This window comes from Spinacia oleracea, chromosome 2 (genome assembly GCF_020520425.1).
Source record: "Spinacia oleracea cultivar Varoflay chromosome 2, BTI_SOV_V1, whole genome shotgun sequence".
Classification (NCBI taxonomy): domain Eukaryota; kingdom Viridiplantae; phylum Streptophyta; class Magnoliopsida; order Caryophyllales; family Amaranthaceae; genus Spinacia; species Spinacia oleracea.
The window spans coordinates 53,520,940-53,534,036 of record NC_079488.1 but is presented as its reverse complement, the minus strand read 5'-3'; the positions used below and the strand labels follow the sequence as shown (position 1 = coordinate 53,534,036).

At 41.8% G+C, this 13,097-nt stretch overlaps 1 protein-coding gene across 2 annotated transcripts; it reads right to left on the bottom strand.

Moving 5' to 3' along the window:
- Nucleotides 1–310: 310 nt before the first annotated feature.
- Nucleotides 311–2,179, bottom strand: LOC110778674 (protein BASIC PENTACYSTEINE2). 2 transcript variants are annotated; one of them, XM_021983235.2, is made up of 2 exons: nucleotides 2,025–2,179; nucleotides 311–1,511 (listed from the first exon to the last, which is right to left on the bottom strand). In XM_021983235.2, the coding sequence occupies exons 1-2, from the start codon at nucleotides 2,161–2,163 to the stop codon at nucleotides 667–669; spliced, it is 984 nt and encodes a 327-aa protein (XP_021838927.2). In that variant the 5' UTR covers nucleotides 2,164–2,179; the 3' UTR covers nucleotides 311–666. The 2 variants fall into 2 exon arrangements, with proteins under 2 accessions (XP_021838927.2, XP_021838928.1); XM_021983236.2 differs by having other exon boundaries at nucleotides 311–1,617; nucleotides 2,025–2,170.
- Nucleotides 2,180–13,097: the final 10,918 nt, after the last annotated feature.

The window sequence follows — 13,097 nt, the reverse complement described above, 5'->3', positions numbered from 1 at the left end:
GTACAGTCAGGTTTTGTAAATGCTCCAATGAAGCTGAAGAAATTTCACATGATTTATCACAACTTCACCATATGTCCTAATTTTCCATTTATAACACTTTTTGAGCATAACTACCAAATTAAAATCAATTAAAGCTACAACACGTTTACAGGGCCTGCAATTGTATCTTCGAACCAAAGATCGTTACAACTAATGAAAACATCTGGCACAGTTTAGTATTACAACTAGCTTAAAGAATTGTGGGCACAATGACTGACAAGCTAGCACCTTACAAAGGATAAACAAAACCATCTAATGTCGAATCGACTGGTCAGCAGAAATAAATCTTTTTAAGGAAGATAGTTAACTGTTAACATGATACTGTCAACTATGAACTATGAAGCTTATGCTCCAAGGAAGAAATAAATAAAATCTCGTCCACTAGTTTGCTAACCAGACAGCCGTACATTAGTGGAATCCCTAAAACTACAAGCAGAATCAAGAATGAAACAACAAATTTGAGAACCCCAAAGGTAGAGAATTTCGAGAACATGTAGAGCATGGAAAAGGATAATTCAAGAACTACAAACCGTTTAAACGAGCCTCAGTTTCAGGCGACATACATATGTACATGAGAAGCAGGCCGAACGCAAAGTGAGGCCAATTGTAGAATCTGGAATTGTACATCTACCTGATTGTGACAAACTTGTTGGTACCATGTTTAGCCCAATGAGTCCTCAAATCAATTGGGTTAGTGAAGTTATAACCTTCGGCTGCCAACTTTTCCAACACCTTCTTGAAGGCTCCCAAACTCATCTTTCTCCCAGCTATCCTTGCTCCACGTCGTTTAACACTCATAGGCAAAGGGTACATTGACATACTCGTTGTACAGCATGCTGATTGCCAACCACCAGAACCCCATCGATAACATTGTTGAGGAGTCCCAGTGCATGAACAAACTGGTATAGGAATAGTAGATATATCCATATCAATTCCATTTATAATAACCTCAGTAGTTTTCTTAGCAGACTTAGCCCGTTGACCTGAACCACTGCCCCCTTCTTTTGGGCCTGTAGGTGCTTTCTTTGGTTTCTTCGTTTTAGGAGCCTTTTCAGATTTCCCAGCTGATCTCTTTTTCAAAGGACCATTATTGATCTCAGTTACTGGCTCCATTCGAACTGTCCTTTCTTCATTAGAAGATTCGGGTTGTCGAAGCATTTGCATAGGGTGATGAGTTGGGGGTGTCTCAGTAGGAATAGCATAACTATGAGGAGTAGGCAACATATTTAAATATTTATTATCTCTATGGATCCAAGCATCCCTCATCATGTAATCAACCTGGTAATTCGGAACAACATAATCCCTCTGGTTAAATGCCCCATTTGTATTCGCAATTAAAGAATCACGGGTTCCAAGTAGCGGTTTTCGATCCGCCATGTTAGACATGAGCTGCAAGTTCAGATGCTTCATGGGTGGATCATAATAACCCCAATTCCGCATATTCAGACCACCGTCGCCGTCCATCGGAAAAACTAGGTTCAACAACAAAATTACAAAAAAGGGGAAACTTGTTAATCAAAGATGAATTCACAAACTTCAACCCGTTCTCGGCCCGACATTACGGTCCTCATTTATACCCTAAAACAACAAAACATAAAAAATTCCATAACTAAATCAAATCAAACAAAATCAACCAAAATTCAATAAAATCTCAACAAAGTCAAACCCCAAAAACACAAAATCAACAAACACCCATTATACCAACCAACGACATTGATAGAAAACAACCAATTACAGCAATCAAATCACTTCTAATCTAATTCTATTAACCCACATTCTAATTCCGATTCCAATACAGAGAAAGATACAAACTTTACAATATTTGCAAGCGAGATCTCTCTCAAATTATGAAATCGAATGCATAAAAATGTTCAGATCTCAGATGGAATAACAGATCTAGAAGCATTTATAGAAGTACATAAAAGAGGGACAAAGAAATAGATAAGGAAGGAGGAGAGAGAAAACAGAAGAAGGTGGGTACTTACTGACGAAGAACGGGAATAGCCGGGTTCGGTTAGGGTTCTTTCTTTCGGATGGAGAGAGAAAGGGAGGAGAGAGAAGAAGGAAAAGAGAGGAGAGAGAAAGACACAAAGGGTATAAAAAGGAGCCGAATATGCACGCCATCTGAAATTCATTAATCATTAATACAGTGTCTAGTACGGTCGTGGTTTTTAGTTATACACTAACATACCATACGGAGTCAAGTTGTGGTTCTATAAGTTTTTATTCTCTTCGTATCTAATTAAAGAAAATTTTGTGAAGTACTATTTATGTTTGAACATTTTGTAAATCACTACCTTATAAAAGCTTTTTCATGTTTTGCTACCTTATAATTTTGATATGTTTTTAATAACATTACCTTGTAATAGAAAACGTTAAAACTCTCTGTTTGTAGGCCCCATCCCCATTGACTTTATTCAATTTTTTTATCCTCTTTCTCAATCTATGTTCTCTACTTCTCTTTCTCAATATTTGTCCTCTCATTTCTCAATATTTGTCCTCTTTCTCAATCTTTGTCCTCTTATTGCACACCCTTGTCCCGTTTATAGGTAATCTGATTTCTGTCACCCACTTTCCCAGTGCCTTTGCCGTACTCCCTGTACAACTTTTCCGGTGACTGTGATGATGATAATGATGATGATGATGATGATGATGAGCACTTGTGAGGCTGAAGTAAGGTCTGCAGCCTTCTTCCAGTTGACTTCTTCATTGCCTGTGTCTTGGTAGGACCGAGCCTAAACTCAGTGCTGACTACTACTGGTGACAATTCCTCGCTCATTCTCAGCCATTGATTAGGATTATGATTATTTCCAGCAGGCAAGTATTGAGTTTGGCCACACTGCATCAAGGGATCAACTAATACAACAATAGCATATTCGGAGCTCCTTCCCATTCTTGGCCTGCTGATGCTGAATGAGGGATCCTGCATAACCTTATTAACCTCCAAAGTTAAATCGGATAGGAGGTTAATAGGGGTTGAATGAGATTGTGATGCAGATGATGTTGTACACTGACTCAATTGATCTGCAACTGCACTAGACTTGAAGAAGTTGACAAAGGTAGAGGCTCTCTTGGCCTGATGATGCTGAATGAGGGATCCTACATAACCTTATTAACCTCCAAGGTTAAATCGGATAGGAGGTTAATAGGGGTTGAATGAGATTGTGATGCAGATGATGTTGTACACTGACTCAATTGATCTGCAACTGCACTAGACTTGAAGAAGTTGACAAAGGTAGAGGCTCTCGGAAGTAAAATCAACACCAGAACCTAACTGACTATTATAATAATAATAATAATAATAATTATTATTATTATTATTAAAATGGATATTCTCGACGGCAAAACCAATACTTGGACGCCGTTAGGCGTCGACATTCTCGACGCCAAAATAAATAGGTGGACATTATAAGGCGTCTTAAGTATCTACGACCAAAAGCGTCGAGAAAAATCTCGACTCTCATTTTCTCGACACTTTGCAAAAGCGTCGAGGACTAATTTCTTGACGCATTAAGGCGTCGATTGACAGGCTAAATCGCACTCCTATCAAAGATAAACCTAACGTTTACCAACTAAAAATATAGCAAGGGAAGCAGGGATCGTATCCACAGGGAAACAGTGTTCTTTCTACTATTAAAAGACTAATCTAAACTACTGGTAACGAGAGTTGGGTTGGTTTGTATGTTAAACTAAAGCAAGTGATCAAATCGGAAAATAACAATATTAAAGGAATCTAGGGCAGCGGTTCACCATAAATGCAGACCAGGATTGGACAACGGAGAATAACAATTAACTAACAATCATAACTAGGAAAACATGCATCTCTCGAATCTTATGAATTCCTTAGGATAAAACAACTAGCAGGCTCTCGCTATGTACTAGAAATAATTCCTATCTAATAGGCACAGACCAAAAACATCAGATTTATACCTCTCGGCGCATAATCTAAGGTTAATCAAACTCAAATCAAAATAGTCCGGCCGAACAGAATTGATGAGCAATAATAATAAGCTATAGAAATTATAATCAATCAATCAATTAATCAAGTCCACATATAATCCCAATCATGCATTCATGGATCCCCTAAACCCTAGAAATTAAACTACTCACTTATGATAATAAATGACAAGGCAATTAACATAATGGAAAACATGATTAAAGCAATGGATTAAATTATAGCAAGAAATAATACCGAATTAAAGGACAATGAAATAATAAAGCTTGAATCTTTGATTAAAATTAAAACTAAGTGTTTGGAGAAATAGAGAGAACTAAAAATAAACTAAGTAATTAGAAACTAGAATAAAAGATGGTCAACAAAATAATAAAAGCTAGTTTATATAGTTTGCCTAAAATAAAGCTTAAAAAGGGAAAAGAAACCACGCGAAAAAGCTGCAGAGGTTGGTGTCGCCCGATCGGGCGAAGTGCTCGACAGTCGTCCCGATCGGGCCAAATTCCGCCCGATCGGACGGTTTGCAATAGGCTCAGAACAACTCCAGATGGCCGCCCGATCCGGACCGGGCGAAGTGCGCCCGATCGGGCGCGTATGGATGACTTGTTTTCTTTCTTCCTTTCGCCTGATGGTCGCGTTTCGCCCTCAACTCACAGGGCGATTTGCAATCCTCAAAATCCTTCGCCCATATCACCGAGTCTAACTCCCGGGGCTCAACCATAAGCATCTAGGGCTCCCGAAAGTCGACGATAAAGGTCCCGTACTTCCTCAGGCACGTGTAGTGGCCTAAATCAACATGAAACGGGTCTAAAAAGACCAATTTCTCAAAATCAAACCTGAAACTCAAGGCAAACTCAATAACACATATTAGTACTAAAAATGGCTCCTAAGAGCTCATTTGACGCATAAATTTACTAAGGGACGGGGGTGAAACACTATATAAAACACACACATCAAACTCCCCCAAGCTAGATCCTTGCTTGTCCCTAAGCAAGGAAATCATCGATGAATACAAGACCAACTTCACCCCCAACATATTTCAAAATAAAGAAACATAATTCGAGACAAAATCCAACGAGCATGCATCAATGTCAACCAATCAAATCCATCTAACCGCTAATCCACCTTAACAATCGTCACGCAAAGCGAACCACAAATGCACAATGGAATTCAAGACTAGTGCTCACACACTCGTCACTTATTTATGTGGCAGATAAAAGATGTACCCGTTCGCTCTCCTCCCAACATATAAGTGAACAATGCCCTCCCAACTCACAACACTCGTGTGTCTAGAAAAACATACACTCATCCTAGTAGTCGACTCGAAATGTGTCATGTCATAACTTGCATTGATAAACAACTATTTTCACATAAGTACGACTCTATGCACAAAGGTCGGAAGGTCTTCAAAGCTTGTAATGTTAGGCTTAGGTAAGGGCGTGGTAAATTTGGATAAAATGTGAGTTAAAAGCCTTGGCTTTGGGGAGCATAAATCCTAAATACAACCATGATCAACCAAAATAATGACCATAACTCTCCCACTCAACACATGACAAAACAACAAACAACCAAAATCGTACTTTCTTGCCTTTTTTTTCACAATTATAACCAATCATCACAAGGATATGAATTTGCAAAACTTGATTGAAACAATACTTTGAACTTTTTATGAGAGTAATAGATTTTTCTCTTTCTTTTCTTTTTCAATCTCTCTTTTTTCTTTCTTTTTAGTAACCTTCACATTTGTTTTGTTCTTTCATCTCTTTTCATTTTCAACTCATTTTCAACAACAAACATGATAAGACGAACTCCTTTTTCAATGCTCACTTTGTGCTCAAAATGTAGCACACTACAACTCCCTCACCTCACTACTATTAGCTCCCCCAAGATAGGCTTGGGACTAGTAACCAATGGGGTTTTTACAGGCTTGTAATGTGGCTAGTCATCGAATAAAGGGCACAAGCAACAACATGGGTAGAAAAGGAGGGAACAAATGTATCTAGATTCATCTGAAGGCTACCTAAACATAAAAATGCCTTCGTCCTCCACAATGTGCATGTATATGAGTCATAAAACACTACTAACAGTTGCAAATCAATACTCAAAATCAATGACACACCAGGAAGCTATCACACAATCCTGACCAAGTCAACTAGCCAAGCACCAAGCTAAGTCCACAAATAGTTAGTCGAAGTTGACTCATGTTAAGGCATCAAAGCAATCGAATATCAAATCATGGCTAACACATCTACATTGCTCATCATCAACCACCAAGAATCAAAACAATTTTCGATGAAGGGGCACAGGGAAGCATGATATTGTATTCATCGGAACGTAATTTTGTATTTTTTTTCAAAGCAATAAACTACTCTAGAAAGCAATAAACACACAAAAATAAACACACAAAAATAAGTAAAACCAAAAATAAAAAGAAAACATACCTAAAATGTACAAGTGAGTGAAACACCCCCCCAAGCTAAATCAGACAGTGTCCTCATTGGCTCAAGGGGTATCGAACCATCTCGATCCTCCTCAGCATCATTGATGGCCTTGACCATCATCACCATCATCACCACCTCGACCACCATAACCGCTAGTGCCCGCTCCATACCCACCGTAGTGGGTGGGTGTGAAGGTGCCCATAGAACCAGGAGCTCCATATCCCTCCGCGGGATAGGTAAACCATGAAGGATGCTGAGCATCCGGAGCAATGTAGCCCTGCCTGGCATACTGATCATAGATAGGGAACATGGCCCTCTGGTGATCACTCGCGAACTCATGAAAACCAATCTCAAGCCTCCCTAACCTCTCATGAACGGACCCCTGCTCCTCCTCTGGTGTAGGGCCACCCTGTGGCCTCCCCTCATCCCCTCGACGCCCCCTCCTAAAGTAGGTGCGAGGCACGAGCTCAAATTGGTGGGGCTCTGGCTGTGGGTCAGGCTGGGGCTGCGGGTCAGGCTGCGGCTCATCCTCAAATCCAACATATAAATAGTGAGCCTGACCGAGTCTGAAACGGGTGCGGCCCTGAGGGTCAGGCAAGGTGAAAAGCCTGTTCCCCTCGAACATCCAAAATATGGCACTCGGCCTAAACAACCCATGATCACCCTGTAGGCGGTGAAGTCCAGCAAAATAGGCCAAGTCTAGGAAATTGCTACCCAAAACCGGAGCTTGGTTAGCTTCTACAAATCCAACTATGGCCATAGTGATGTGGGTGATCAACCCACCAATGGTGATACGGGTGGTGTGCGTGCTAGTGGCTATAGAATAAAGTTGGGAGGCCATATGATGTGCTAAGTTCATGATATACCTCTCCCCCCTTCTAAAGCATAGCCACCCAAAATCTCAAGCTCAATACTCCCAACATTTTGGGTCTCCTCCCTACCAAAAATTGTAAACTCCAAGAACCTGTAGAAGACAATAGGGACACGGTGTTGTATCTTGGAAGCATGCAAGTGTTGCATACTATCGGGATTATCATTACCCGTCAGCTTCCCCCACATGGTACAGTTATTATGAGCACTACCAGGCTTCCTACTAGGGGTGGTGGATAAACCAAAAATCCCACCAAAATCAGCTATACTCAGGCTAACATTACGGTTCATCAAAAATGAACCGACGATACAGTCCTATAACCATCTCTACGCAATTCCAAAGAACTCAGAAATTCCAAAGTCAATCGTCTAAATGTAAGACGCAACATTCTATACATACTTTTCATGCCGACACCATAAAAGACTCGTTTTACATCTTGTTCAATACCCATATTGTTGTGGGAGTTTTTCCGAGTCTTGCTGACGAGGAGATATGTGGTCCATAGCTTACCCAGTCCGATGTGCCACCTACAAAACAAGAATATTCCTTTCGGAATATTCCCTCCGATGCTTAAGTAAGTATAAGCTTTAAGAAAGAGAGAGAGTTTAGAGAGGGAAAGAGTTTAGAGAGAGAGAGTTGTTACGCTTTTCAATATGCCATCTCTTGGGGAGAGAAAAATCTGATCCTTTGTCTTGGAAAGTGAGGGTATTTATAAGGCCTTTGACATAGGGAAAACCCTAATGGAGAAAGTCTATGATTGGCTGATCGTTCTTGGAATGAAAAGTGTCACATCAGATGTGAGAAATAACATTAATTGGGCCTTGGGCCAGTTTGACCGTGTTTGGAATGTATATAAGAGTATTATGGAATGGTGCAACATTGGCAAATCCACTTGATTGAGTTGTTGATTTGTCATCATAGAGACGACGTGGCAAGTTATCATTGGGCCACGGTGTCTAGCTATTTTATGCCACATCATTTGCCCCTCAAAGGGGGTCTTATCTTTTTGCAAGGTAAATACCCTTTGAAAATGTCGTAAGTCTTACAACGCGTACCTTATGACGAGAGGCAACATGTCATAAGTTACGACTAGATCACCTGAGTGAGCCATTTTGAGCTCTAACATGTGGCTAGGCATGACTCATGACGAGAGCATTAGGACGACGCCTTGCAAGTCATGACGAAGGCATTTTACTTATGACGAGAGGTAACATGTCATAGGTTGCGACGAGAGCACATGGTTGTGACCGACTTTGAGCTCCAACATGTGGCTAGGCATGAGTCATGACGAGAGCATTAGGACGATGCCTTGCAAGTCATGACGAAGGCATTTTACTTATGACGAGAGGTAACGTGTCATAAGTTGCGACGAGAGCACATGGTTGTGAGGGATTTTAAGCTCCAACATGTGGCTAGGCATGAGTCATGACGAGAGAATTAGGACGACGCCTTGCAAGTCATGACGAGAGAAATAGACTTATGATGAGAGGTAACGTGTCATAAGTTACGACGAGAGCACATGGTTGTGAGCGATTTTGAGCTCCAACATGTGGCTAGGCATGAGTCATGACGAGAGCATTAGGACGATGCCTTGCAAGTCATGACGAAGGCATTTTACTTATGACGAGAGGTAATGTATCATAAGTTGCAACGAGAGCACATGGTTGTGAGCGATTTTAAGCTCCAACATGTGGCTAGGCATGAGTCATGACGAGAGCATTAGGACGACGCCTTGCAAGTCATGACGAGAGCAATAGACTTATGACAAGAGGTAACATGTCATAAGTTACGACGAGAGCACATGGTTGTGAGCGATTTTGAGCTCCAACATGTGGCTAGGCATGAGTCATGACGAGAGCATTAGGACGACGCATTGCAAGTCATGACGAAGGCATTTTACTTATGACGAGAGGTAACGTGTCATAAGTTGCGACGAGAGCACATGGTTGTGAGCGATTTTGAGCTCCAATATGTGGCTAGGCATGAGTCATGACGAGAGAATTAGGACGACGCCTTGCAAGTCATGACGAGAGAAACACACTTATGACGAGAAGTAACGTGTCATAAGTTACGACGAGAGAACATGGTTGTGAGAGATTTTGAGCTCCAACATGTGGCTAGGCATGAGTCATGAAGAGAGCTTTAGGATGACGGCTTGCAAGTCATGACGAGAGCAATTGACTTATGACGAGAGGTAACGTGTCCCTTTTTGGTGACGAGCTACTACTTTGAGAGTGACTTGTGATCACTAAGGTACGCCTCGGCATTCTGGACGAGCGTCCCTTTTGGTGACGAGCCAATACTTTAAGAGTGGCTTGTGATCACTAAGGTACGCCTCGTCATTTTGGACGAGCGTCCCTTTTTGGTGACGGGCCACTACTTAGAGAGTGGCTTGTGATCACTAAGGTATGTCTCGTCATTTTGGACGAGCGTCCCTTTTTGGTGACGAGCCACTACTTAGAGAGTGGCTTGTGATCACTAAGGTACGCCTCGTCATTCTGGACGAGCGTCCCTTTTTGGTGACGATCCACTACTTAGAGATTGTCTTGTGATCACTAAGGTATGCCTCGTCATTCCGGACGAGCGCCCCTTTTTGGTGACGAGCCACTACTTTGAGAGTGGCTTGTGATCACTAAGGTACGCCTCGTCATTCTAGACGAGCGTCCCTTTTTGGTGACGAGCCACTACTTTGAGAGTGGCTTGTGATCACTAAGGTACGCCTCGTCATTCTGGACGAGCGTCCCTTTTTGGTGACGAGCCACTAAATCCAAATCCAGTTTATAATTTTACTTTTGTGATGTTCATGTCTTGTGCCCCAAAAAGTGACCAACATTTGAAGTTTCTTTTCTTGTCAGAGACTTAGGTTTTAGAGGCATTGTTGATGCGATTAGATGTGTTAGGCGATGAGCCTAAATTATTATTATTTCCACTTTTTTTTTTGACGTCCCTAGTGATGCTGATTGGCTATGCATTTGCCTTTGATTTGGAATTCACCATAATGTCTAATGTCCAAGTTTATTTTAAGGATTGATTGACGCAAGTCAATCAATCAGTATGATTGCCTCTAAACTTGGATATTGGATTATCTTCCGTCGAAATTTAATCAGGGCGGCATGTTTTATGCCTAAGCACATGTTAGGAGTTAGTCCTGTGTGCTTAAATTTTGGGCGTCCGCTTAGAAGGACGGAAAGATGTGGGTTTGCCCCCGTCGGATTTGTGAAGAAGGCATGTTTTATGCCTAAGCACATGTTAGGAGTTAGTCCTCTGTGCTTAAATTTTGGACGTCCGCTTAGAAGGACGGAAAGATGGGGGGTTTGCCCCCGTCGGATTTGTGAAAAAGGCATGTTTTATGCCTAAGCACATGTTAGGAGTTAGTCCAGTGTGCTTAAATTTCGGACGTCCGCTTAGTAGGACGGAAAGATGGGGGTTTTCCCCCGTCACTTATGATAATAGGTTTAGGCATTTTTAATGCCACTTTGTGACTTATAGGTGATCAGCCTATGTTTGTGCTAATCTGGGCCATTCCTTAGGCTTCAAACAATTTGTCTTTATTTCGTTTGCGAAATTAGACGGTTGCTAATCTAGGCCACTTCTTAGGCCGTTAGTTAATTAGTCTTAGTATTTCGTTTGCGAAATGTCAGTATTGCATTACTATCTAACTTGAAGATGCATGGGGGTCTTGGGCTAACAAATGTTCGGAAGCGCTTGCGTCCCGAAAGTGAGGCGAAGCCTAGGGCATCATCATCATCATTTTTTTTGGACGCTCCATATGTTGGAGGCTTTAAAAGTAAAATTTGAGTGCTTCATTTTAATATGACGCTCTATAAATGATTTGGAACTTATACAAGTGTCTGGATTATTGTAGGCACGTTCCTTAGAGCGGATGACATATGACGGATGAGTTGGGTGTCATGTAGTGAAGCATAAGGCGGATGAGTTTCTGCCATAGCACCGTATCTCCCCACAGACGGCGCCAAATGTTGTGGGATTTTTTCTGAGTCTTGCTGACGAGGAGATATGCGGTCCATAGCTTACCCAGTCCGATGTGCCAACTACAAAACAAGAATATTCCTTTTGGAATATTCCCTCCGATGCTTAAGTAAGTATAAGCTTTAAGAAAGAGAGAGAGTTTAGAGAGGGAAAGAGTTTATAGAGAGAGAGAGAGTTCACTACAAAAAATTGTACTATTAACGACGGGAAATCCCGTCGCGAAAGGCCAATAATTGTTGATTAACGACGGGATTTCCTGTCGCGAACCCGTCATAAAAGGGTGTCGTCGTTAATAGAATTCCCGTTGTAAATTCATCGTAAACCCGTCGTAAAAGACATTTGCGACGGTTATTCCCGTCATTGTTTGGTTGTTAGCCCCATCGCAAAAGCCTTTTGCGACGGGATTTTTGACCCGTCGTAATTAGGTTGTCCTTAAAGATACAAATTCTTGTAGTGGTTGTTACGCTTTTCAATATGCCATCTCTTGGGGAGAGATAAATATGATCCTTTGTCTTGGAAAGTGAGGGTATTTATAAGGCCTTTGACATAGGGAAAACCCTAATGGAGAAAGTCTATGATTGGCTGATCGTTCTTGGAATGACAAGTGTCACATCAGATGTGAGAAATAACATTGATTGGGCCTTGGGCTAGTTTGACCGTGTTTGGAATGTATATAAGAGTATTATGGAATGGTGCAACATTGGCAAATCCACTTGATTGAGTTGTTGATTTGTCATCATAGAGACGACATGGCAAGTTATGATTGGGCCACGGTGTCTGGCTATTTTATGCCAAATCACATATCATGAAGAGATTGTTGACATATAAAACGAGTAGGGATTACCTCCCTCTTTTTGAGGTGGATGAACCGATCACGATGCCACTCCGTAGTAAAAATGACGTCCGAAAATTAAAGTCCCGGTCGGCTTCGAATTGGGGCGGCGGTGGTGGTGGCGTCGGCTCACGAGCTCGGCTAGTCGAAGCCTCAAGTTGGTTCCTTCCTTTCAAGGTGATTTTTGAGTTTTTGGTGAAATTTGGGGATTTGGTGGAGAATGGAGGAAATTGAAATTGGTAAGGTGTAGGTTGTAGAGGATGATGAGAGGAGGATTTTGATGTAAATTGTGTTGAATTTGGTGGAGATTTGAGGGAGATATGAAGGTTGGAAGCTTTTGGGAGGTTGGGGTTTAATGGAGGAAGAGAGAGAAAAGGGAGGTTGAAGATGAAGGAAATGTCGAGGAAGTGGACAGGATCGATCTAATATTTTGCTGAATCGCGTTTCGCCCGATCGGGCGCACCTCGCCCGATAAGGATCGGGCGAAATGCAATGCCCATTTTCTTCGACTTTTTCCAACCCAGAACCCTTCCCTGACCTTGGAATGACGTCATCATCGACCGCCCGATCGGGCGGAATGTCCCCCGATCGGGCGATTAACTCGCCCTTGGAGTCGAACGGGCATCCGTCGCCCGTTCGGGCGATTTCTCCCTTTTTTTCCTTAAATCGACACGCGCCCGATCGGACGCATCTCGCCCGATCCGGGTCGGGCGAAATGCAGACTGCTCCGTTTCAACTTTAATTCTACTTTTGCGAACTTGGAGCCTTAGACCTGCACAACATTAAACATCCAAACCGTAAAATACCCTCTTCTCGCCTCTCTAACACCAAAAACTACAATGAAACACACACTTGCTCAAGAATTATACTAAAACACACAAAACGAAAGCAAAAAGTACACTACGGAAAGCAATAAATGGATAGTTAAGTACTCATCCCCCGATTAGATTGATGCAATGTCCCCATTACACA

Bases quoted from the DNA above. Each gene is read 5' to 3' on its own strand.
- LOC110778674 (XM_021983235.2), bottom strand. From the start codon at position 2,163: ATGGCGTGCATATTCGGCTCCTTTTTATACCCTTTGTGTCTTTCTCTC. The intron at 1,512-2,024 runs GTAAGTACCCAC...TGTTGAACCTAG, and splicing joins GCTATTCCCGTTCTTCGTCA to TTTTTCCGATGGACGGCGAC.